A 27,015-nucleotide genomic window follows, 5' to 3' on the forward strand; every position below is an offset into this window, starting at 1 on the left:
TAGTTTATTAAAATAAAAAAAAAAAAAAGTCAGAGTACAACTTTAAGGGAAAAGAGTACACCTAGTAAAACTGACTTAAACCCTCTAAATTGCAGCCAGTATGATCACAGAGGAGTTGAAGAGACCCGTTAGATCCAACAAAAATGTCTGGATGACTTATTTACAATTCAGTAAAACACAGGTTACCTGAGGAAGAATAACTCACTAGTGTGACTTGCAAAGAATGAAACACAACAACAGGAACAGTTTTACTGCCGTTCCGTCATCAATGGAGCTGGTCAACTCTGGGCTAGTCATCAGTCTACTCACTGATATTTAGGAGTAATTAAGCCTGTCAGGACAAGGAACAGGAATAAATTAGTACACCATTAAAAGGCCTTTTCAACCTTAATTACAAGCTGCCTTGCTTTTGTGAAAAAATAACATGTGTTAGGGGCTTTCTGTTGCTTCCTTTGTGTCGAAGAGATTTAGTTTAAATGGCAAAAATAAAAAAGTGAGGCTTGTCGAGGTCCTTAACTGGGTACCCATGTACAAATACTGTAACTTCAAAGCAGTTCTCAGATCACTTCCAGAACGTCTGGCAGTGCTTCATCGGACTTGAACGACACCTACTTCACTACCCGCAATGAAATAAATGCTTCTTCAAACACTGACCAGCGCTGCAGCACGCTACCAGGGAGAGCAACATTTGAAAACATTGTTCTGGGGAAAAAACGCACAGACCATTGTTACTCTTCTGTTTCTTGAAAGAAAAACCGAACTCACAACACAAACTGTAATAAAGCAGAGCAAGGGCTTAATGCTTGCAGATTTAATACAAGATGCCTAAATGAATCCATCTTGAGTGCCCTCTGCTTCAAAGCATAAATAAATCAACAACACAAAATAGACAGGATTAAGCAACTAAAACCGAGTTTATTCAGAAATCCTTTAGGATTTAATCTTCTTATCTTCTGGTTTGTTTTGAAAATATGCCTTCTATTGGGCAGTCTTGAGATCAAAATTAACAGCCTCCTCAGGTCTTGCCTATAATAAACATTGAATCTAGCACAGATTTTTCTCTTCCATTAAAAAATGTTTGCACTAGAAAGGTGGCAATCAATAAAAAGACAGCCTTATATAACTGGATACAAAATCTTGGAGATTCTGAAAGGCTGTAACTTGCCAATTCTACAGAAACAAAAAAGATGAACGGATATATAAAACAAAATCCTTAGATCTTTTCTGTGCCTTGAGGATGACACTGTTTTTATCTGTTTGCTAGGTCACCTGAGCTGAAACTACTTTAGAATAGTGGAAGAAAATTACAAATCAGCTCTTATCTTCAAAGGTGGTGGTGGGAAAACCCAAAGGAATTTCAATCCTCTGAGATATCAACAAAGAATTTAATTATGAAGTGATTTACTACAGTATTTTGGTACTATAAACTGTAAGCCTACAACAGAGGAATAGGTCAAAGAGAAATTGATGGAACTCTGGTTCATTAGCGTATCTCCAAATGTTTAATACATGTTTTCAAATGTTTAATATAATGCCAGATAGGAATGTTAAGAAAACACATTTTTCTTAAGCTATCTCAAATAAAATTCCTTTACATACCTGAAGTGAATTAATATAGACAAATTGGAACTTTCCAGCAATAAAAGCAGCTTTGTCTCATTTCAGCTCTCCAAAAACTCCTTCTTGGGGAAACTTTTAACATTCAGCACTGTGGGACATGAGACATCCTAATAGCAGCTAGCACTGAAAAAAATCATGTTGTAACTTACAGAGGTGCTTTCCCATAGTCTTTTCCTGACCAGTTTGGCAGTTAGATTAGGAAGAGTGGCCTACAGTGGGCTGGCCCAGTCGTTTTAGTGCCACTGCAGCAAGGTTTGAGCAGCTTTAACCTCTACACATTGTTCTACCCTTGGCGGTAATGCTCTAAAAGCACAACTCTGATGGGCTGTTTCTACTTATTACAAGAAAAAACTTTGCCTTGGTAGGACCTTAAAAAAAGCCTGTTGAAATACTGGAGAAAATAAAAGTTGAATCAAGGAACCAGTCCTTCAGTCAATACGCAATAACGGCTGCCCGGCAGGGCTGGGATTTCAAGGCTGCAAGTCTCTGCCTGGCCACCTACCTGGCATAGCAGGTCTTCAAAAGGAAGGGTACACGCAAAGATTTTTGCGCAAACACTTGAAACAATACAAGCACCACGAGGCAAAACTTAGAAATGTCTTGTACTATGGCCATTGCACGGGCCATAACAAAAGGAAGGGCAGTATCTCTGAAGTGACAAGTAGAGGTATGGCGTGAGCACGCTGGGTAAGATGGCATTGAGACTTGTTAAAAATGCACCAGGTGCCGTGTATTGGGTCCTGTCCCTAGTAGGACGGCTACGTCCCCACTGCAAACCCCGCTGTGTCCACACCCTGGAGAGGACAGCAAGAGGAGAGCACCAGCGTCGGCACCCCATGCTGGATGGCCAAAAATCCTTACAAACCCTTATGGACGTAGCTGGAAGCATGAGTAGGACTCGAGTGACACTTAATCGATGCTGAGCCCTTCTGCCCAGCTTCTCTAAAATTCTCCCTAACTTCCAAGGCACAAACTGTTCTCTCTGCTTCAGACACGAGCACAGCATTTAAACATCAAACAGCTGTTGCTTTTCATTCCAGGAGTGCTTTACCAGCATCTATAACATAACCGCGAATTATAATCTTGTTTGTACAAAAATGCCTTGGGAAGCGACTGGGGGAGGACCCTTCTCTCAGCCACTTGTATGTCACCACATCCCTCAGATGTCACCACATCCCTCATAAGTCACCATGGCCACTGTGAAACAGCAATCCAGAATAAGCTGTAGGGAAATCCCACATTAATATTTTAATGTATGTTGGCAGAGCCTAGCCCTAAACATTTACTAGATATCAGAGGAAATAAAAAATAAATCTATTTTGTATTTTAAGATAAATGAATTGTTGCTGCATTAACTGCTCGGTGGCCATATAAGCAATTTACACATTGTTAGCAAAGCACTACCGAGTAGTGCTTTATCCTTATCCAGGATAAGGATATCCAATATCCTTTATAGCAGTATCCTGTAGTTAGTGTCGAAACCATACTGAAATTAATACAGTCCACACCAAGCTCATGACAACTATTTACCGTAATGGTATATTTTGTCTTTTGTGTACACAGCTCCATTACATGTAACATATATTTCCCACACTACTATCACAAAATAATCAAAATATTTTGTGAACCTCATCACTGAATACTGTTTCTAGAAATTGCATATACCTGAACTGAAAGAATTTATATATTACATATAATGTATTGATACAATTCAAAGCTACTAGCATACTGAAATGAAAAAAATACTCATTTAGGACAGTTTTTGTGAGTACAGTTAACTGTTGGAAAGACATGCTTGCAAAACAGACATTTAATGTCTCACGTTAAATTATTTCTTGATAGCCACTGTGTGTTTATGAGATGCTGCTTTAATTGGCTCTTTTCTATTTGAGGTGAAATGAGAATGAATTTCAGGACTTTGAGTGGATCTCAAGAACATGGAAACAGGAATCAATCAGCCTTTCCTTTACACATCATCACTACCATTCAAATAAAAAAATAAACAAAGGACACTAATTCTAAAAAGCAGTTGCAGGGTCAGACTTGATCGTGCAAAAGTTGCAGGAGGAATGTCCTGAGTTTCAGTAACTTCAGAGAGTTTTTTCTTTAAAGAAATATTTTAGTAAACATGTGTGTACTTCCAAATTTCTGGAATTCAAAACACTTTTCTCATGATGTCCCAAACCTTCTGGAAAATCTTCTGGAAAATCATACCCGTGCATGTTTCTCTGACACTCAGTCCTTCTAAAATAAAACTGAGTTCAAGGGCAGGCAGATGAGAGATGGAATTTGCATTCGTCTAAGGGTTTTCTCCTGAATTTACAGAAAATCGAGCTGTAATGAATTCCACAGGAGGAGCACATTGTGTACAAAATATCTTATTGAAAAAGAAATATTTCCATATCTGCCTCTGTTCAGTTCTATTCTGCACAGGCTGTAAAATGACACAGCTCAGCTGGAGCGAAGAAAATTCAGAGAAGTAAATTAAAAATGACTGGTGAGCTCTTTTTACAAACAAGTTAATGGAGTAAAATCCAGGAGATGCATGGAAGTCAAAGTACCTGTCTTATAAAATTATAAAAACAGAGAAGAAGTTTGTAAACAAAATAATTCATCTCTACATATGTTAAAAACATTTAGGTAATAGATGAAAGCAGACAGTAGTACTACTGGTGGTATTCCAAATAAACAGCAGATTGCACCAGTCTTTTCTCCTAAGGGGTGAAGCTTGGCTTCCAAACTTCAATGAAATTCAAGAAAGAGGCAGTGATATGATCCCAACCATATTATCAGTCACAAAATTTGAAAGATGATAGTTACAGGGCAGCCCAAGCATCACCTTATCACTGGATGGCTGAAGAAACCAGAGATGAGCACACCACCGGGACCTACGTCCGCTGCAACCTAAAACTGCATGAGAGCACTTGGGTTATCAAGATCCATTAATGAGTTTAAGATAGGAATTAAATAAAGCTATTGCGTGACCTACTGCAAAACAATCAGTGATATTTTGGCCTCACAGCTGAAGAGATAAGAACAGCAGTGTACTTTTCACTTTTGTATGACTGAGTTAAACACACACCTACTCAAGTAACACATGGAGATATTAATAGTACATTTTCTCCAGCCTTTTCCCAAATTTATTTAGGTAGTTAACTGTTTGGGGCAGGAATTATCCCTTATTAAGTTCATGTGGTTCTTGACACATGTTGCTGGTGCAACTGTAATTCAGTTCTGAGCGCATGTGTCTTGAATTACTCAGTCACATGGCGGTTTCTGCCAGACCTCAGCCTCATTCATGAGAGGAGGTGAATCAAGACTGTATAGCAAAGCAAACTTTTTGAGGGGCACCAGCCTCATTTGGCTTAGAAATTTTAAGCCTAAGCAGTTTAAAGAGTGTATGCAAGGGAAATACAGCTTAGGAAGGGACTAATGTTGCTACGAGCCAATCTATAGATTACTGAAAGCTGTATTTACGCATTAAAGCAGAAAATTCAGCATGATTTTTAAAATAGCTGTTTACTACCCAAAAAGTCCAACTCCTTTATAACGAGAAATACCCAGATACACCGATTTGATTTCTAGGGATGGTAAATACAAGCCTAAGACAGTTCATTCCAAGTCTTTAAAAGCCCTGAATTCAAATAAATTTATAAAATAATAATGAAAAAAATCAACAGCATTGAAGAACACGCTTGAATTATTATTTCCTATCTAGTGAAAAGTTTAAGTCAGCTATTTTGTTAAATACTGTTGAAATTAAGGGGACATATACACATACTTAAATTGACTCCCTACTGAGTAAAGCAGTAGAGCATGAGCTAAATGTGCCTTCGGGAATTAGTGCCTAGTGCTGCACACTCTTGCAAATATTCAAGCACACGTTAATTTTGTTACCATGAGTATTTCCATTGATAAATATGTCCATAGCTGTTAGCAGGAGTAAGACTTTGAACACTACTGAGAAGGTGACTATATGGAATGAATTACAACTGCGATATTACTTCTCTTTGTAAATGAAAATGCTCGTAGAGGTGTACGAGAGATTTATCTACAGGAAGAGATAAAGAGTATGGGAGTCAAAACCTTTCAGGGGAAAAATAAACTGCAAAAGTAAAGCAAGCTATTGTCCCAGCTGACAAGCAGAAAAGGCAATTTTCTTTGCTCAACTCCCACATTTTCTTTCAGAACTCACTGTACTTCAGCAGGGTATATAAATCAACAACAACACAGTATTTGTATTTTTAATTCTGCGTAATTAATGAACAGTCCTTCCCTTTACTGCAATCAGAACCTCCATATAGGAAAATATAAGCCAATTGATGCCATATGTCCTTCAGAATTGTTATTCCAGATGTATTCCTTGGAGTCACAGAATTGAAGTTCCTGTTTCCTTTAAATAACACATTCCTAAAAACTCAGATGAAGCAATAAAGTCATTCGTTAATATGATTAATTTTTTATTCAGTTCCTTCATCGTTTTTCCTGTCACCTTAGTACAAATTAAAGAAACTAATTTAACTATGGCATCCTAAGTTGCGAAGAAGCACAAATACACTTAGTTTTAGCTTTTAGCCTGAGATTTCTATGTCCAGGATGGTGACCTTACACATACAGGCATCTGAGAGCTAATCTGCAAGGTTTTTTTATTAGCACAGAAGAACTTCACCCATACACTGAAGCACTTTGACATGCTCACATCACTTGTGTTTAAGTTATCTTTCATTATCTTTCCCTTTGCCTTTTACCTGTAGCAAAGAAACAAATGGCATAATGCACAATTTTGTGGGAATATTTGTTTAACTGAAGGTTAACACTGCTAAGTACTGCTAACAGAAAATCAGAAATGGTGACGGGAGTTTCAGCAATTGCTTTCCCACATTGCCCTGCCAACAACCTCAACCTTGTTGAGCCATTTTCTCTAAGGGCTAGAAGTAATTAAGTTTCATTGCTAAATCAGTCTTGAGCTTGTCCTGAGCAGAAAAATCACTTATGCTTAATTGCATGTGGTGATGTGGTGAGCAGTCCATTAGGCAGACTGCAGATAGTGGTTTATTTTCTTCAGCTCTGCGGGGTACTTAAAAATGAAAGATCATTATTTTGTTCAGGCAGTCTTTTGTATAATACTTATTTCCTACAGAAAACAGTACTGCTTAAAAAATGCTCATTATTTGGGTTTATGTTGCATGGTTACACTAAATATTCTTTTGCGGGTTACAGAGTTTAAAAAGATGAGTTTCTGAAACTTAGAAACAAGTGAACTGAATAAATATTATAATAAACATCTAAGTTACAATCTAATTACATCGTGTCGTATTAGTTTATCAGCTTTATTACAAATAGTTAAAAACAAGTGTGTACGTAAAGAAAAACTGCCCATCATTTTTAATACACAAAGATGCCTATCTTGATATATATCCACAATCATACACACACACACCTGAATGCATGCACACGTCCAGGGGAATGCTCCCCGTGACCTTAAGAAACCGTGCATACTGTTTGTTAATCAGAACCACATATTTTTCACCTGATTCCATCAAGAAAGAATTAGTTTCCATAAAATTGGAACCGACAGGAACAGATTGGTTTCATGGTTCAGAGTGGGAGAACTGCTCCAACAGCCTGCTCATGCTGACATTCTTCCTGCCGGCAGACCAGACCCGCAGCCAGCCTATCTCATGCTAAGATGCTAGTCAAGAAAAAGAATTTAATTCTGAGAAGACAGCAATTTAACCCTGTAAAAATATTACAATTGAGTTAGCAGAGAACTTTAAACAAAGAAGTTCAATTAACAGCCACTATTACTGGTTCTTGAAGTGCCCTCTATGCTCACACTTGGGCACTGAGCAGTGGCATTTGACCTTTTCCATAACAAAGAGTTTCCTTTACATTTGTAGCGGTATTTGACTGTCTGAGGCTGGACTGTTCTCCAGGCATAGGGCTGGCCTCCCAAAACCAATTCATGAAAGTTCTCCTTCCTCCTTTTAAATGAAGAACAAAAATTTGAAGTATGAACTGACTTCAGATCACTGGAGTGCGGTACCGGATCTGCGGCGTCCAAAAAAGTTCTCACCAAATGAGGATCCCGATCCGTCATATGACAGAGATGCTCCAGAGTCTCTTCCCTCCTGTAACCAATTAGTATTACACTAGAAATACTGCACCTTGTTTTGGGGTATCACTTCCCAATTGGGATAGACAACCTCCCTACAGATTTGTGAAAACAAAGAGCGCTTTCACACACCTTCACTTTTCTGGGGGGTCATCCTAAAACCCCTAGCATATAAATTGGAGTTGCTAGGTACTGCACTTTGATATTTTTTTTGAGGCTTAAAATAAGTTAATAAATGGAATATTTAAATTTTAAATTTTGTACACTATTTATTGGGTGCATATTTAAGTGATGTAAGTGCCATTATTCTATTTTTACACATACAGAGAAATGCACAGCAAGATTTCAAAATTTAGCACTTCGTACACAAACAGAATGAGTGAGGTTGGAAGGCACCTCTGCGTCCATGTGGTCCCAGCCCTGCTCAAGCAGGGACACCCAGAGCAGGCTGCCCAGCACCACAAGGCTTTTGGAGATCTCCAAGGCGACTCCACAGCCTCTCTGGGCAACCTGTGCCAGCCAGTGCTCCACTACCCGCCCAGCAGAGAAGTGCTGCCTGATGTTCAGCTGGAACCTCCTGTGTTCCAGTTTGTGCCCATCACCTCTTGTCCTGGCACTGGGCACCACTGAACAGAGCCTGGCTCTGGCCTCTTCGCACTCTCCCTTCAGGTGTTATAGACATGGATGAGATCCCCCTGAGCCTCCTCTTCCCCGGGCTGAACAGCCCCAGCTCTCTCAGCCTGCCCTCACAGGAGAGGTGCTCCAGGCCCTTCATCACTTTTGCGGCCCTTTGCTGGCCTCGCTCCAGGATCTCCGCGTCCCTCTTGTAGTGAGGGGCCCGGAGCTGGACAGAGCGCACCAGCAGAGGGTCAGGATCACCTCCTTCAGCCTGCTGGCAGCACACCCCCTAATGCAGCCCAGCACATCATTAGCCTCTTTTGCAGCAAGGGCACATCGCTGCCTCAGGTCCAACTCGTGGTCCACCAGTACTGACTTCTGGGGTACTCCTCCACTCGCTTCGGGCCTCCGGCCAGACCTCGTACCACTGACCACCACGCTCAGGGCCTGGCCATTCACCCATTTTTCCATCCACCTCGTCGTCTGCCCAACCAGCACTTGCCTCATCAGCTTCTCTGCAAGGATCTTGTGGGAGACAGCGTCAAACCAGAAGTATTAATTGTTGCTACTTATTATTTTTTTTCATATCCGTCCCAACCTTACTTGTCATCAGTTTCACTTTTCATCCGTTCACCAGCTACTATCTAAAATTACTCATTAATAAGGAAATATAAACTCTGATTTGTATGCTTTTCCCCAAATTTTTAACATCAAACAGGAAGCAGAAAGAGCTTGCTTGCTGACTGCAGCACATTCATCCTTATTTCAGAAAGCCAAAGAAAAGCGTTTCAAATAACATTTAGATCTATGCAACCTATTTATACACAGAGGAATTAACAACTGTTAAAGACGGCTACTTTTTCATGTGTGCTCAACAATACTTTTAGAAGCCTAACGTATGAATGAGTGTAAAATAACTGGAATTGAGGTAGCAGAAAGAACGAGAGCATTAAAAATGTAACTGGACATGAAGCAATACAGTGATTTCCTTTTATCCCCAGTCACTTGACCAGAGGAAAAAGCTATGATGCAAAGTCGAAAATTATTCTCGACTCCTCGGTCATTCCAATCTGTCCTGGTTTTTGTTTCTTGTCAAACTGATTTGTCTCCTCGATGGGGTTTTGAAGAATGGTCATGAGCCACTCCTCCATCTGCCATAGAAATGGGAAGACATTACTCAGCTAACTGAATTCAGTGATAATTCTAAAGAGCAGGCAGGAAACACCAACAATCATTTAAGTGTGATTCTTGCATTTGCATTGTTCTCCTAAAGGAATACTAATTATCATTAGCTGGGAATGAATGAATGCAAATAACATTCCCACTGAAAGTATCCCTTCTTCAAAGTGAATCTACATATATTATAAGCAATGAAGTAGTTGATGTCCATTTATTTTTTATTGTTATGTGTTATGAGAAAAAATAACAAATGTGCAATATAAAGGGAAGGTAAAAGAAAGTTTTAAGAAAGAACAAAATCTTTAAAAGAGCTAACTCCCTCCTTCCCTTGCTGCTTGTCAAAACCTTCTTGATGATATCTGGGAAATATTTGAGAGCATAATCCAATATGCATTTTAGAGTCATGTTTTACTTCACAAAGGGGAAGTTATGATTATAATAATATAAATATATTCTATCAGCCTGCATTAAAAGATCTACTTTACAATAAAATGAATGCATAGCATGATATGTCAAACATTTTAAGTACTAAACCCCATTGTTCCAGTTTATGAAAAGCAGACAGGCTACATTGCCCATACATTAAAAGAAAAAGAAAGGGAAAAAAAAAACATAAAAAACATAAATCACTTAGATAGCTTGCTTAGATGACTTTCAAAACAGAAGTGAAATCAAAAGTTCTCTGTTTCCAAACGTGAGTGTTATCGTTCTTAAGTGGTAACTCTCCATATTCTGGAACATGTAGCCATTATCCTGTTTTCACGTATTTCTACCTTAAATTTACAGCATACACAATACCTGAAATGTATGAATCCCACCACTCCACTTTAAAATTATCTGGAATACATGAGTATTTGTCAAGCCTCATGATGATTTTTAGCAAGAAATAGAATATCTCTAAGCAAATCACCTATTAAAAGAGCAGCAGAGCTCTTTACATTCAGCTAAGGTTTTGAGACAAATTTACTTTCTTCTTCACGATTAAAAATGTCTCTAAACCACATAAAAAGGATAACCCAGGACAATCTATTACCAAAGATCTAGCGATGTGGACACAAACCACCTTTACACAACCAAACATGTGGCGAAAACAACACTCAAACCGTGAACGATGGAACAATGTGAAGGGAATCTGGTGATTTTCCTCTCTAGGGACCTATGGCATTCTCTTTCCCTCCAGCTTCAGTTTTCACTGTATTTAATCAGAAGAGTTATTTACTTTTAAATTACTTCCAGATATTATTGACAAGCAATTAAACTACTTTTGAACTGGTCAGTAATTCTGACCCACCAGAAGGATTTTCCAGATACCAACAGTTCTGACAATCATCTCAAAAAGAAACCTGAGGTAAGTAGACTACAAAACAGTTCTATTCTAAAGTATATGTTTTACCAATTTGCTGCTCTTTTTCAACAAGTTATAAAAGCCAGGCTCAATATCAAAAAAGATTTCACTAAAAAGAAAGGTAGAGCTATGTATGTCCTTAATTTCAAAGTTGGTTTTTTTTTTTTAATTGATGCTTCAGAACACTGATCTATGCTACTACTTCTTTATTATTACTATTTAAAAACAATTTTTCTTAAAGCTGGAAATCTGATTTTTCTGACTCTTGGGGACAGAGAAAGGAATGGCCTCCCTTTAAAGGAAAAGGGACTCGGCTGCAAGTAACTGCTTCTTTGTAATTTTGCAAAGTAATACCTTTCCAAAATAAGAGTGCAAACATAAGAGAAGCAAATACTGAAACATACTGGCACTTCAGATCTTACACCATGCATTCAGAAAATATGGTTTGGTTAAATTAAATTGACATTGTTTTGCAACATAATAAATTTAAAAAAATACTCATTTTTCTGTCTACTAGCAACCCTCAACCAGGAGGGAAAGAAAACACAAAATAAGATCCAAGAGACTGACAATGCTATTTTGAAGGCAGGAAAAGTCCATGAATGTTATGACATGGCCTCACAAGAATTTAAGTTTTGTTGTACCAAACCAGATTTCTTTTGTATATGTCAAACACAGTTTGCTAGGAAGAATTTTAATTTGCAATGAGAACAAACAAGACTCATTTTGACCAACAGCACTTTTAAAAAGTGTCCTCGGCTACAACATAAAGCTTAAAAAGTAGAGCACCATCGGGGACATAACTCGAGTGGCTCCCATGCTGTAAGATTTATGTAAATCTGAACAAACATATTTCCTCACATATTAACATGACAGTAACGAAGTATTCAAGACAAAAGAATGGAAATCAGAGATGTCAGTGTAGTCTGTGAGAGCAGAGCTTTAAAACCCCGGCAATAATGACATCTTTGTGACAGGAAGGCAAGAGGGTAGAGGATCAGATGTCTAGGATCACGTTGCCGTTCGGTTTGTAACGTGCCTGTAAATGATTAGGCCTGGTATGCCCTCGAGCTAAAATCACGGGAAACAGAGTGCCCAAAGCAATTTTATTTGAATGGAAATTAATCTCAAGTGATTCACAATACCTTTCACAATCCACAATCCTGAAGTCTTCCTGTGTTTCATGTATTACAAATGAAGCTGGCTAAAAATATGAGCAGGCACATCACTGTGACAAAACCCCAAATATAAAAATCATATCTAGAATTCCGTAATTTCTAGAATAAATCCCTTCATACAGAATAGAGATCATCATTTAAATGACCAATCTACACCCTGTCGCCTTTACAAAACAGACCTAAATGAAGTAATTGATGTGTCCTAAGATCTCTTTCAAATTGCTCTAACGACAAGCAAAATCAGGAAGTCCCTTCTTGTGAAAAAAAAAGTGATTACAGTTATTGCTACTAATAATAAAAATTGTTGTCTAACTGTCTTAATTACACTCCTGAAGTTTCCAGGACTCGGCACTACATTCTGCTCTGATGCGGTGTATGGGGCTGAAAGAGGGCAAGGAACTTTGAGCTAGTACTCCCATTTTAACATTTTCCCCTACTTTCCAAGGTAGAAATTCTATCTTAAAAGAAAAGAAAGAAAAGAAAAAAAAAAGAAAATTTCACAATGAAAAAGAAAAAGAACGTATAATCTCCATATGTGTGCATGCACATGTATAAACACATATAAATACAAAACTGTTTTAGAAATGTTACTTCAGTGACTACTGAATTTTGTGATTTAACAGTTACTTATCGGTTAGTGCAACCCACAATAGCAAAAAATAAATGCTTTCACAACTTCTTCAGCTTTTTATAATGTTTTTAAATTTATTATTGACTTTAATAGCATTACTCTAAAATATAGATGCATCCTCTCATATAATCTGTAGTTTTGAGTTATAAAGAAAAAATACTCTGCTGGAGTATTGGATTGTCAAAACAAGACAAAATAAAACATCACAATAATATAAGGATGGCTCATTTGGAAATAACTGCATTGTTGTTACTAAGGTCCTCTCTAAGGTCCTTCCTGTTCAAACCAAAACAAACTGATGTTATCTTAAAAGTTGTCCCAGTGCTTTTTTCAAAGACTGAACCCAAGTGATGCAGGTAGACCTGTGGCTCTTGGACTGTGTCATCTTACATCTGTCCCAAGTGCAAACTGTAAAGCAGAGGATAAGGTCTGTGGAACTAATAAGAGAACTGTTGCATAATGAAGTATTTCGTATTGCTGTTGCCACCTTTATATATTTACTTCTAAAAACATAAAAGAAATTGCATGTTAAAGATCCTTACAAATCCCCTTGATTAACGTCTAGGTAAAAATTTAATCATAAGTGTATCACAGGTATTTAGTATGAATACAAATCCATCAAAATCACCTTTTATAGGTAACTGGGCTAAGTTCATAAAACTCTGTGCTTCATATTATTTTCCTTACAGAAAATACTCAGAATGAAAATGTAATCCTGAGATTTATTAAACACAGTTTTAAAGGAAAGCAAAGACATGCCTTCTTACAACAAAGTACTGGCAAATCAATGTCAACTTGGATAGATCTCTCTTCGGACACTGCAGCTAAATCTAGACGTTATTGTGAACTGAACCCCATTGAAACTTACAGACACAGTCTAGAAATCCCTTTTCATACTTTGTTTCCATTGGCATTTCATGGACAAAGGCTTTTGTATAACTGGAGCAGAAAAAAAAAAAAAGGAATAAACCAGCAAATATCCTAAATTAATGGCATTCTTTGGTACTGCTACAGACTGAAGATTCCATTTCTTTCTTTGAAACTTCTCAAAACATCTCAGCTGTTGCAGTAATTATAAAATGGAGCCTATCGTATAGCCTAAGCTCTTTTTTATTTTTTTGCTCTGACTCTCCTATACAAGTCTGTCTCTTGTGCAAGATTAATTTTTCCTGTATATCCCAGCACAAAAGCCCTACATGAAGAGAATCTTCCATCATACTGAAGGTCCCCCTTATGCCTTAATGTTTCAGATGGAAGAGCACAACCCCTGGGGCACAGCCTTTCTCTTCTGCAGCTCTGCAGCAGCAATGCTTTTTTTGCTGATTGACTTGAAGAACTCTAAAGATGCATACCTGAATTCTTCCACCCAGAAGAGCCAGACAGTTTACAGACTCATAAAGATGTTGTAAGAAATGAGTTAACATCCACAGAGTTCAAACGTGGCTGTTATCACTTCTGGCTCTCTGGGAATCCTGCCTCTGCCATCAACTCTGCTGTCCACGTGAGCCTACCTATTTCTTGGTATTTTTCCATTATGCGTTCCACCCTCTCTGTTTATCCGCCTGCTCCTTCTCTGGATGGGCTGCATGCATTTCTGTTAGCCTCTTCCACAGGGATTGCTAACACCGGTCCTGCAAACTCTGTCGTAATCAGACCCCTCCTTCCCAGAACCACGGAGGGCTGAGGCTGGAAGGGATGCTGGTGGTCATCTGGTCCAATGCCCTGCTTATGAGGGGGCATCCAGTCCAACAAGAGGGTTGCCCAGTCCCACATCCAGTCCTGTTCAGCACCTCCACATGACATACAAGCGTTATTTGTGACACACTGCTTCCAATTATCACTCCTTTGTTGCTCAGTGTGAATAAAGCTGGTCGCTTTCAATTAAAATTAGGGAAAAGTTTTCTGTGTATGGTCAACAGACTTCAACGTTGCCTGTCAAACACATTCCGTCTCCCTACCATGCATCCAATGACTTCTCACAGCCACTACCAACCCTTAAACCATCTTCTGGCAGTCCCCCCTGGGGACAGGATGAGCATACAACAGCAGAAGCTCCAGCAGACGCAGAACTGGTGAGCAAAACTGGTAAGAAAGCGTGAACTGTCAAACCTGAGGCACCAGGCTCCTCCTATTCCCTTTCTCATCCTCTTCAGCAGGCAGGCTGCAGTTCCTCTTGTTTCCTCGCATCTCTGCCGCTGCTGCCACATCAGCTGGCACCCAGGAAGACGGCAGCTGGAACCGTCTGGAAGCGGCTGGAAGGCGCGAGGAGCAGATGGCAGGAGATCCCAGCCCGCTGCACGAGCACCGCAAACAGCTGGCCAAGTTCCCCCGGTGGTGTCAGGTACCCCGAGCGCACAGCTCGCAGCTATGCCCTGACTCGAAAGCTCGTGGAGTTAATGAAACGCATCCTGAGCCTCCTGCACGCAAGCGCAGCCGCAGATTCGGTGGGATCACATCTGCTCGTACAGCTTTCGGATCGTCCTGGAACGAGCGTGAAGTGCTAACAGAAATGAGTAAACTCTGCGAGGCTCTGCCCCACGCTCCGCCCCCCAGGACAAAGCAACCGACAGAAATCACTAATTAACAAGAAAAACAACGTATTGATTCCTGAAGAGGAATTCTACTCCGGGGTTTGATTCCCTCCCATGGATGCTACTGCACTTGGTCAAACCAGGAGCAAGGCAACTGCTGAGAAGATTCTTCAGGAACCTTCACGATCTGAATCCTCCAGTTCAAAAACTACTAACATTACGGGCCCAAATTTGATAACTACTTTTGGCAGCATGATTCTCTAAACTCTCAACGGTAATTTTACAAAGCACATCCAAAAGTCAAATATCTAGAATCACCTCATTTTTCAATTCCTTCAAGGATAATTAAAACAAGATTTAAAAATTCTATAAGCATACAGCCTCGAGAAGATGAGTCCCAAGGAACAGGGAACGGCCAGAAGGAGGAGAAGAGGCATTTGCCCTAAGCAATGAATATTACAAATCCACCTGTTGATGACAACTGGATTAAAATGGATAACTGTTTTGTCTGCACAGAAGAAATATCTGCCCATTAATCTGTTCAGCAGTGCAGACAGAATACTGTAATTTTTAAATGGATTTAAAACAACTAAGCATCTACATTATTTTTTCCTTCTAGTATCGAACACTTCTACTCCCTCCTAAACGTGAAACGGGACTACACTCTAAATACTGCTGTGAAAGCCCAACAGCACTTTTGCACATTTGGACTGCTGCCCCCGGAGTTTGGAATTGCCAACAAACAAGTTGCTCAGCTTTCATTTCAGCTGCCAAGTTCACACTTCTCAAACAGAATGCGGGGAACTTCAGTTCACATTCAATTTGGTTTTTTTCTGGCTCCCCTTCTACTTATGCGCTGTGCAAATGTTTAGCAAGTCCTTGGAAGAGCTAAAAAATTTAATGTGACTCTTCATAATTATATGTTTCTTCTGGAAAAATTAATTTCATTTGATTGTTATTCCTCGTTTTCAAACTAAATAAATTCTAATTCTACAATGGAATTTAAGGAAGAGATCTTCCCTGAGCCGAGATATTTTTTCCCCTGCATGTAGCCTGAAAAAAATATAAGAGAGAAAAAAGGCCTTTTTATTTCTCTCATTCTAACATTACATGACGTGCACTAAAGCCCAACCCGGGCTATGTCACGGGACACGACATGCCAGCATATCAGTTCCCCATCGCCAAACGGATGCACTTTCACCCAGTTCCTCCCTTCCTAATCACGGCTACAACCTCTCACCACTTCTCTCTAGCCCTTGAGGCAGTTTAATTGATAAAGATCAGAGGAAATATCTGAAGAAACAACTGAAACGTTTTCTACCACATCATTTCTACAGCATATGATGTAGCAGATAGAGAAATGACCAACACTGTTCACAACAGAGATCGTTATGCCTGTGAATCATAGAATCATTCAGGTTGGAAAAGACTTTTAAGACTATCTAGTCCAGCCTTTAACCTAGTATTAATGTCCACCACTAAGCTATGCTACCGAGTTCTACATCTACACGTGATGTCCCTGTGTTTTAAATGTGTGATATTATTAGTAACAATCTTAAAAGAATCATTTCTTTTTTTTTTTTTCCCCACAATTCACATTGTTCACCAAGTAACTACAAGGACAGACATTCCACAAACTTTCTGAGCAACCTGTTCATTAAAACATAGAAAATTAAGTACCCTTCACTGAAAAACCTAAACAGAGAGAATGTGGAAGCATTGCACATATTCCACAACTAGCACTCCTGGAAGTTGTATTACACTCTCCTGTAGGAAAAAATGAAGAGCAGAAAATAAAAAGTATAAAGGATCCAAATTCAGAAAAGCTAAAGCTGTGAACAACGTCAGAGCAGGAAATCTCAGGTATGTCTTCAGACACTGATGCAAAGATATATCATTTTGTTTCAAAAGGAAAATGAAGGCAGTTTCATCAGTGTAAGGAACATTTTACAGCACAGCTGGGATCCCAAGGTAAGTCTTGGCCTAGGTTCCAGACTGAATGCACAAACTTTTCACAGAGTTACATAAGAATTTGATGAAAATCAGATTGCCATGAAAAAAAAAAGTTTCTACATTAAAATCACTGTACTGTGACATCCAGCTGTGGCAATGCCCAGATCAGTTCTCATTTCCAGAGTGTCATGACTAACTGGAGTATATATTTTTTTAATGAAATTCAAGCTAAGAATAAATTGCATCCCCTAGTATTGGAGATACATAATTAGCAATGTTCAGAAAAATGTTAACCTGATAACACGACAGAGAAAGAAATGTTCGCCATCAACAGAACTATGTATAAGCAACATAATATTCAAATATCCCTTAGTTCAAATATTTAATGCATTAACCCACATTAGGTATAATGTATATTATATTGTTTATATAACTATATATAATAATTACTATACATACAGTAATTCACATAGTACCTGAAGTTACTCATTTCTTAAGAGAAACAGACAAAGAATGAAGTAAACTCTCTAGAGCTACCCTGTAACAAAGCTCAACCTCATGTGAATTTCTCTGGATTCTGCTTTTTTTTTTTTTTAATATAGAAAACCCAATGAACAATTACCTGGGTAAAAGGACTCACTTGAGACTCTTGTGTTATAATGCTAATTTATGATTCAGGCAGAGAGAAAAATAGAGTGTTTTTGGAAGAATATTTAATCTCCCACTGGACAGGATTTAAATCCTCTTCTCTTGTTTAAAAAACCTTTAACATAGACATGCAAGTTACATATAATCCAGCCCTCTTCACTTACCTGAAGGCAATATAATTCCCCCAGGAATTCTGAAAGCATTACATTAACAAAACTTTATACCACATGTGCAAAAAAAAGAGAAAGAAAAGATGTATTTAGCCTTACTTCTCCGTGTCTTAAAGGTGTAATAGCTCCTCTTGCTACTGCCATTCGGAACAACGTTTCTGTGGCCTGCATTAACAAACACACACAGATTAGATATTTTTAAAAAGACAACCCAGCTCATGAAGATTTGTTTCAAATTTAACTTTTTCTTTAAATGTCAGCTACATTCAGCATTCATTTTACAACTGAATCACTTCAGTATGTTAATTACAAAAGTCCGCACAGGTTGGCAAAGGTTTATTACAAAGTGAGAGGTGATGAAGAGACCAAAATCCTCAGCAAACCAGCCATCTGAACCGCGTGTTCCCTCCCAAGACACTGTGGTAGTTACAAAAGTCTCTTCATAGACATTAGAGACGCTCAGCCCCAAATAATGGTCTTCCAGAGGCTGTCACACGAAAGCAGGTCGCTAAGGGAAAAATAGCTGCATGGTATTTTACAAATCATGAAAGCAATTTATTTTTTTAAATGGCTGATAAATATTATAGCCTTAAATTAACAAACAAGAGTATGATGAAACTCTCTTCCTTGAAGTACCTGTGCCCCTCTTGACACCAGGAATTGTGGCATCATAAAACACAACGTTCTTCATGTGTAAAAGACAGGGAACACAACATTGAGCAAATCTGTAATTAGGTCAGGCTTTAATTAGGTTGCACATGTTCCTCTGCTAGTTGTCCCATCCTTTGTTTAATTTGGTGGGACAACAAACACATACTTCTGACATAACCATCGACTACTGACTCGTAATTCAGGCTGTAATACAAAATGATAGGTTCTGTATCACATTTCCTTCTGATAAAAAACCCAACCCACCAACACGACTGCAATGCGCAAAGAATGGTTTCTATAAATGACCAGTATTTCTGTTGATTTCTCAACTTTGGTTTTAAGTACAAGTATGCCAAATTGCCATGTTGTTATATTTACAAGCTGGTTGGGAAAAGGAGCGAAAGAATTCACTGGTTACATAAAAACATGGATTGGCACATCACTATACACAAGAATAGATTTGTTTCAAAGAGCTGTTTCCATAGCAAGTAGAGAAGCAGGTTTCAATTTCAGCTGCAATGAAACGTGTTTTTAATATCTGTTTCTAATAGAAAAAAAATTACTCTAACATTTAGGGATCTATGTTAAAAAGTAATTATCAGGCTGTTTGAAAAAATGTTTAAAAAGTTGAAGCCGCAGTAGTATCTGACTGTCTTTAAAATAGCAATTTAAAAAATAAGCAGCTCAACGCTTATGTGACTGCAAGATTTGGGGGTTCATGCTGCAGTCCTACAAGACAGCTGTACCTCAACAAATGCAGTACCAAAAACATCTACTGAGATTAATTGCTCGGTCTTCCCAGGTGCAGATGAGGTGGTTTTCACCTTTCTAAATAATTACCTGCAGAAAATAACATTATAAAAGAGCTTTTAATTGCCTCGTTCCCCCCCCCAGCACCTGTAAATGATAAATGAACGTGCGAGCTGCGGGCACGGGCTGCAATACGCATTGCTTCATTTACACCCGCAACAGCGCGGGGCAGTGCCCGAGTGGGGCTCTTCTTCCCAAACCTTTATCCTCTGAGAGGTGAAGTGAACCTCACACAACCTTTTGTATTTCCCCAAATTGGTTTCTTTCATCAGCTCTCCCCACCAACGTTTTTAAGGATGTTTCAACCGAGCTGAGCATTCTGTCAATACAGCTAAGCTCCTTTTGTTTCTTTTGAAAACCACTGGTGTGTGTGACTTTCTTTTCGTGTCTACTAGTAAAAGATCTCTCTTAATACTCTTGTACTCCCATAGCTCATGCCAGATGTCAAAGCCATTCAGAAACAAGGAAAAAAAAAACGCAAAAATCCAAGGGAAAGCTTAGCGAAGTTGCATCGTTCAAAAGGATAATGATCAGACCCAGGCTTCACAAAACTCGAACATCACACAAACGGATGATTACACTGATCAGGCTAGGAAAAGGCTGCCAGTCTTAAAATGGGAACTTATGTGTAACACTTCCATTTTGGACAAACTCCCGCAACGTCTTCCATTTCCAGCTTTCTCCTCGGTAAACCACAGAAAACAGAGACTGCTGGGGCCATCGGTTGGCCAGGAGCACATTGCCCAGGGCTTGTTCAACCACGCGTTGGCCATCTCCAGGGATGGAGGCCCTGCTGCCTCCCTGATCAACATGTTCCAGCATTGCACAACAAACTTTTCAGTGGCAAGTCCCAGAAAAACTGCAATTTACAGCTGATCCGCAGAGATTTTCCAGAGAAGCGCAGCCTAATTCCCCAAATTCTCCTTCAGGAGTGGAAATGCTTCACAGCAGCTGAGGAGGCTGGCCTTCCTCCTGTGGTATCCAGCTGCGACAAGACGAGCCACGTTTAAATCCCGAAACACAAAGCACCCTGCTGCCATTCAAGCTGTACAGGTTGAACATGGAGGGATAAACACAGGGATGGAGAAGGGAAAAGGAGATTTGGACAAGGGATTAGAGGACTAAAGGGGGACTGGGGCAAGGAAGCTCCTAAACCCAAGACATACACTGGGAAGTGGAAGTCAAAAGAACTGGATAATTTAGAGAAATATCAGCTAGGTAGGGTGCTAAAAACAGGAATATTATTCCACTACCTAAACTTAAACCTTACACTTAGCCCCCTATTTTTTTTTTTTTTTTTTTTTGAAACGGTAAATTCCGTCACGCTTAATGCTCCATACAGAATAAAGAGAAAACAGCTACATGAAGGAAGAGTCCTACAGTATCAGGGAAAAAAAGAACAACATGCTCCCACACCCACCTCGCATCCTTTCTGAAATTCCCTACGTGATAACATCTTGCTAATAGCGAAAGGATCATTACAAGTCATTACATCAATTTTGGCTAAAAACCCAGCTCATTGAACACATCTTGTCTTGTATACTTAGTTTTTAATTTTGAATCTACCAAAGTTATCGGTATGACAACAGCCAATGTTCATGCAGCATAAAATTCAGGTACAATTTGTTTTGATTTTGAAAAAGCTCATATATAATGGAACACAAACTTTAAAGAAATGGACCTTCCATTTCAATAGACTCAACACATATATGATTACATGTATCTGAAAAAAGCATGCAGAGTACTGCTCTGTCAGAAATTAACCTCTCAACAAAGGCTACCAAATAAAATAATTTCTTGGACGACTTCAGCAATAGATTTCTACTGGAAAAATTTAGCACGCTTTTAGTCATCAGGGCAGAACTGCCCTTCTGCCCCCACTGTCCTGGTTCCAGTTAGGACAGAGTTAAGTAGCTCATAATAGCTGGTAGGGTGCTATGTTTTGGATTAGGATGAGAAGAGCGCTGATAACATGCTGATGTTTTAATTGTTGCAGAGCAGTGTTTACACCAGGCCAAGGACTTTTCGGCTTCTCGCTCTGTCCTGCCAGCGAGCAGGCTGGGGGTGCAGCAGGAGCTGGGAGGGGACAGACCCAGGACAGCTGACCCAAACTGGCCAAAGGGGTATTCCATACCATCTGGCGTCATGCTAAACAATATATAGGGGTGGCTGGCCGGGGTGGGGGGCCGGCTGCTCGGGGATAGGCTGGGCATCGGTCAGCAGGTGGTGAGCAATTGCATTGTGCATCACTTGTTTTCTTACACATTATTATTGTTAATACTATTACCATTATCACTATTATTATTATTATTGTTATTATTATTTTCCTGTCTTAATAAACTGTCTTTATCTCAACTCACAGGCTTCACTTTCCCGTTTCTCTCCCCCATCCCAGAGAGGGAGGGGGGAGGGTGAGCGAACGGCTGTGTGGTGTTTAGCTGCCAGCCGGGTTAAACCACAACACCCACTAAACTCTTCTCACGGCTCTTCTGGTTCACAATTCACAGTACCCTTGATCAGGGACACCCACAGTTATACGCCATTTAGAGTAAGTTTAATTACTTGGTTGTAATGTCAGCATTCTTGCATATATTTATGACACGCTTTTCCACTACCTGCCAGGTTTCTACATACAATTGCATTTATTCCTTCCTAATTTGAAAATACCGCATTCGTGATGCCAATTTTTTATGCTGAAAATATTAAAATAATCTTCTGTTTTATGTTAGGATGTGTAACTCTGACTATGAAATACAACTGACTGGAGATAGGATTTATCTTCATGTCAAATAACTAATTAAAAAGACAAAACTGTCCATCTAAGAAATATGAATACTGTTCTCAAAGAAACAGTAAACTGGGAATTTAAATCACTTTTAATTGTCTCTGTTAGCATTAAGTATTCCATTAGTAATCAGATTTTTACGAAGCTGTAAAAAGTTTATATTTATTTTCATTCAATTCAATAAGCCCTAAATAAGAATCATTACAGGCCTAGGCAGTGACTTTAGAAACTTCTATTCAGAGGCATGAGTCAGAGGTCCATAAGAAAGAAAATCATCAACAGATGGTTTTAGTGATCTCAGTGTGAAATAAATGTGTTGCCAAGCTGATAGTTGCCGAATCCTAAAACTGTACTTTATTTTAAGGAATGCATACTGTGTCAGATTATATGTGAGGTGAGATGGCAGCCTGATGCATCCTGCCACTCCGTAATGTCTCGTAACTTCTAATGTCATCGATTGACAAAGATGTGTTCCCCCTCAAAGGAAGCAGTCGTTTCTCTTCAAACTCCTTGCAGTTGGGTTAAAAAAAAAAAGAAAAAAAAAAGAGAGAAACTGCTTGTGTGAATCAGAACTGAAGTGGAAAATAATTGTGCATTATTGATGGAAATTGTAGGAGAAACAAAAAGAAAAGCATTATTTTAGATTGCAGATGTTTTGAATTTTCTAGGTATTCACAAAAATAAGATGGTCTCATAATACTTCATCAAAATAGTTACTGTTTTTACCAAAGTTAAAATTGCAAATACCAGCAGTGCAGGGGATTGCTAAAGCAAATTAATTTTAGAACTACATGCTTCACGTGCTTTTAATTACCTGGCAAATTTTGGCATCTACTTCTACACTTGCATTCAAAAAAATAAAATAAAAAAGGAATTATGTTTAAAGATATGTCCTGAACAGCACAGATCTTTGGTAGTCATTCACAGCAATTTACAGATTTAATTAGAATGGAAATGGTGCAATTTGTTTTAAGAACAAAAATACAAAAATGGATAGAATAACACAAAAGACTTTTTTTCACTCCTATTAAGTTTGCTGATCTTGGCTGCAAATAGCTGGCTCACAGCTCCGGCCTTTAAAATTTGTGTTTGTTTTCAAAAAGCAAATGACATTAAAAAAAGGTTCATGACAGTCTATCCAAAATCATCAATAACATTTTTCAACTCGATTACATATTGCAAATGAACTATTGTTACAGCCCTTATTAGCTGCGCATCACACAGCTTTTGAAAACAAGCACAAGTGTTACAAAAAAGAGGAGGGATTTGGTAAGATGCAGAAGCAATAATGAATAGGACAATGTACAAGAAGCTTCTGAAATCAATTTTTTTCATAATTCCTTCCCCAAGAAATCAACTGTAAGGCAACCTTCTAGATCTAAACCTTATCCCAGATGATTCGTATTTAACTTAACTGATTAGCTTATTTATGGCTATGACATTTGATGAAAAGCACTGCAATAAAGTTCTTTCCTCTTAGTCATCAGCAGACCAAATCACTTCTTACCTTCACCTGCTATACAGGCAACTAAAATATGAACCCTATGAACCAAACTACACAACTTAAGCTCTGTGATAAAGGATATTTTACAGAGATTTTGAGAGCCTTGCACTAGTTATCTGAAATTTCTCTAACTTTTTCATTGTCAGCTTTTACAATGTGGGCTCCCAGAGAACGTGCTGCACCAGGATCCTTTCACAACATCTTACTTTCCTTTGCTTTCTTGTATGACTTTGTGCAAGTTTAGAAGATGGAAAATATTATTCTAGTATTTAATGCTGCGTTTTACTGCCTGCCCCAAAGGAAAAGAAAGATGCACAAAGAGAAAAAAGACACTTATCTGTGAGTTGCACGAGCCACAGCATTCACTAGCTTGTGGGACACACAGCAAGAGAAGGGGCAAGTCTGCTCTAATTTACAGGGGAGGGAGGAAGCCCACCTCGAAGATTAGAGGACAGAAAGGAAATACAGCACGCACCTGGCCATGTATCTTATACAACCGAAGTACTAACTAGAAATGGTTCTCCCTCCTCAAATAATAAAAGAACATTATTTCCCTTACTAGACGATTGGGGTTTTGTAAAATTCATCAATAACACTGCATACATAATCCAGTACTAAAACTAACAAGATTAATAACATAGGCACCTTAGAATATTTGCAGAACTGTGGTCTAAACAGAGATTCAAAATTAACCCACATATATATGATCAATTCAATACCATTTCTATTACATTGCCAAATTCTGTTTGCTCACTGAATTAAATCCGTACTTTAAGACTCTTCGGGTACTAAGATACCCCAAATACTCTTCCTAATTAACCTACCCTATCTTCATAGCACCCCAAAAGTAATATATGTCATGGAGACGCTGCAGCCAGTCAGCAATCAGCTGAGAGCACAGCGCTTGTATTTCGGCAGTGTCCAAGAGACACCACTTTAGAGTTCTTGTACTAAAACTCATTTCTTCCTTCCGCGCTCACTGTTCAAACCAATTTGCATTTTGCAAGCAAAAATGCAAATTTTTCTGTTATCACACCGAAAAGGCCGATGGCAAGCCTGAAAGCAAACTACAAAATCCACTTTGCAGTTGGCTTTCACTGCGAGAACACCCCTTGCTGCCGACCAGCTCACGAACCTCAGCCTCTCCTGAGAAGAGCTGTAAAGCTTCCAGCTGCAGAACACACACTGAACGAGTGAACCAAGTGCAAAAATAATCAAGCGTTACTCACTGCCAAGAGTATGAAATAAAAGCATTTTTATTTATTTATCTTAATCGGAACCCAGTAGTCTGCAGTTGTGGTATTTGCAACTTTTTCCAAGATAATTTTTTCTTCTCCTGACTTCTCTACCCATTCTTCTCCCTTTCCTTCCTCCCACCCTCCTCCCAAAGAAAGCAGCAATGCTTGGTATTTAATTGGGATTCCTGGTCCCAGCCTGTAACTGACTTTTACCTTTTCTTGTGTTCTCCACACAAAGGAGTGAACTCCTCAACTCTCTCAAAAGCTGCAATTATAAATAATTAAGTATCAGGAAACCATATATATATATATATATATATATACAGACACACATACACACAGCAGTATAATGCTGGAATTACCCATAAAATAGGCCAGCAGCCAGTCTGGGAAACTAGAGAAGTAGGGTATTTAAGCTCCTCTGCCTTGACACAAATGCCAGAGAAAGGAGTCCCACCACTGGCACAGAGCACGGGTTTCTGGATCTGAGACACAAACCACTGAAGCCAGCTAAAATCTTCCTCCTCTGCAACCACAGCTCAGACGGATGGAAAATAACTGCCAGCCGGCCTGCAGAAAGCACCTGACAAGTGTCAAAAACGGCTTTGACTAGTAACGCTGTCAGATGGAATAAAAGATAAGAGCTGAAAGACCACCCCGGCCAGGCTGGGAATGTGCCCGCACACTGGTAGGCAGGCAGCAGCGCTTCCTTCCCTTGGCACCGGGGGTGCGTGCTCTTCGGATCTCCAGCTCCAAAACACCGGGGAGCAGCACGTGCACCCACCCGAGCGGATGGGGGGGACGATGTCCAACCTCCCCCTGTTGGGAACGGATGCATGGGGGGCATTTCTGTCTCCTGGCCAGAGGCAGCAGGGACAGCAAGGCACAGGAACAACAGACATGGCCAAAGAACGGGGACGCACTGCCTTCAGCCCCCAGCTGTACTTGCCTCCAACGCCATATACTTAAATACAGAATCACAGAATTGAAGGGGTTGGAAGGGACCTCGAGAGATCATCGGGTCCAACCCCCCTGCCAAAGCAGGTTCCTTAGAGCAGGCTGCCCAGGTAGGTGTCCAGACGGGCCTTGAATATCTCCAGAGAAGGAGACTCCAATACGACTGCCTGCCAGTCCGCTTTCGCTCCTCGCTGCAACTTCCTAACAGACGTAGCTGCCCCGCTGGTCAGCAAAGCACTGGAGAACATCACCATGAAATAAAGCAGATGCATGAAAAGGATGGGTGTACGACATGGAAATGAGCACAGGGATTTTCCTGTGGAATTAGTTCCCAATCGGCCATAAATGAAGTCAAATTCCTCCGTGGTACAAGTAAAAGCTGACTGAGACGAGCTTTTGTGATCCACCCACAGATGCTCATTGAGTTGCTGGGACAACTGAGAGCAAATCCAGGCTCCTGATCCCTAGTCTCTGCTCTAACTCCTGAAAAAATGGCTTGGATTTAAGCACTCGATGACACAGGCGAGCTACGGCAGCTGTGGATCTTGTAACACTGACATTTTTAAGTTTCACTACTTTTTAGTTACTTTTTTTAGTAACCACTAAATTAAAGCTGTCTAAATATATAGTGCTCGTTACTTCATTTTTTCCAAGTGCGTATTCTGGAATTCCAGATTCATTTAAATACATTAATTTACAGTTCCTTTATCTGCCTTCGATGACCAGAATTTCTTGTTAGCATGAATTCTGAGTGGGTTCAATTCAGTGCATTTTCTACAAGCTTTACAAGATTTATGTTTAATGTGTTTCACAACCATGGTCCTTTTTTTCCTTTAGGGGATTACCTCATCTTTTACGTTTCCCAACTGGTAGCAATTTTAAGTAGTAGCTCTTAGTTTTTGCAAACGGAAAAAAAAAAATGTTTGTCTCAATTGTTTTGCTTCTATGTATTGTAATTTACCCAAGAACTTACGAGTTAAACTGATACAAACCTAATCCAAAAAACATTTTCAAACTAGTGATTTATCATCACCATGCAGTAAACAATAAGTATTACAGACTGCATCTATTTTGGATGAGAC

General features: G+C 39.3%; 1 protein-coding gene across 3 annotated transcripts in view; it reads right to left on the reverse strand.

The window, feature by feature from the left end:
• Positions 1-27,015, reverse strand: part of TMEM135 (transmembrane protein 135) — a 181,598-nt gene that overhangs the window by 84,870 nt on the left and 69,713 nt on the right. For all 3 annotated transcript variants that reach the window (XM_066989914.1, XM_066989912.1, XM_066989913.1), the window contains one exon: positions 18,088-18,153. In XM_066989914.1, coding sequence (XP_066846015.1) covers positions 18,088-18,153 — 66 coding nt within the window. The remainder of the gene's footprint in view (positions 1-18,087; positions 18,154-27,015) is intronic.

Source organism: Anser cygnoides, chromosome 1 (genome assembly GCF_040182565.1).
Source record: "Anser cygnoides isolate HZ-2024a breed goose chromosome 1, Taihu_goose_T2T_genome, whole genome shotgun sequence".
NCBI lineage: Eukaryota > Metazoa > Chordata > Aves > Anseriformes > Anatidae > Anser > Anser cygnoides.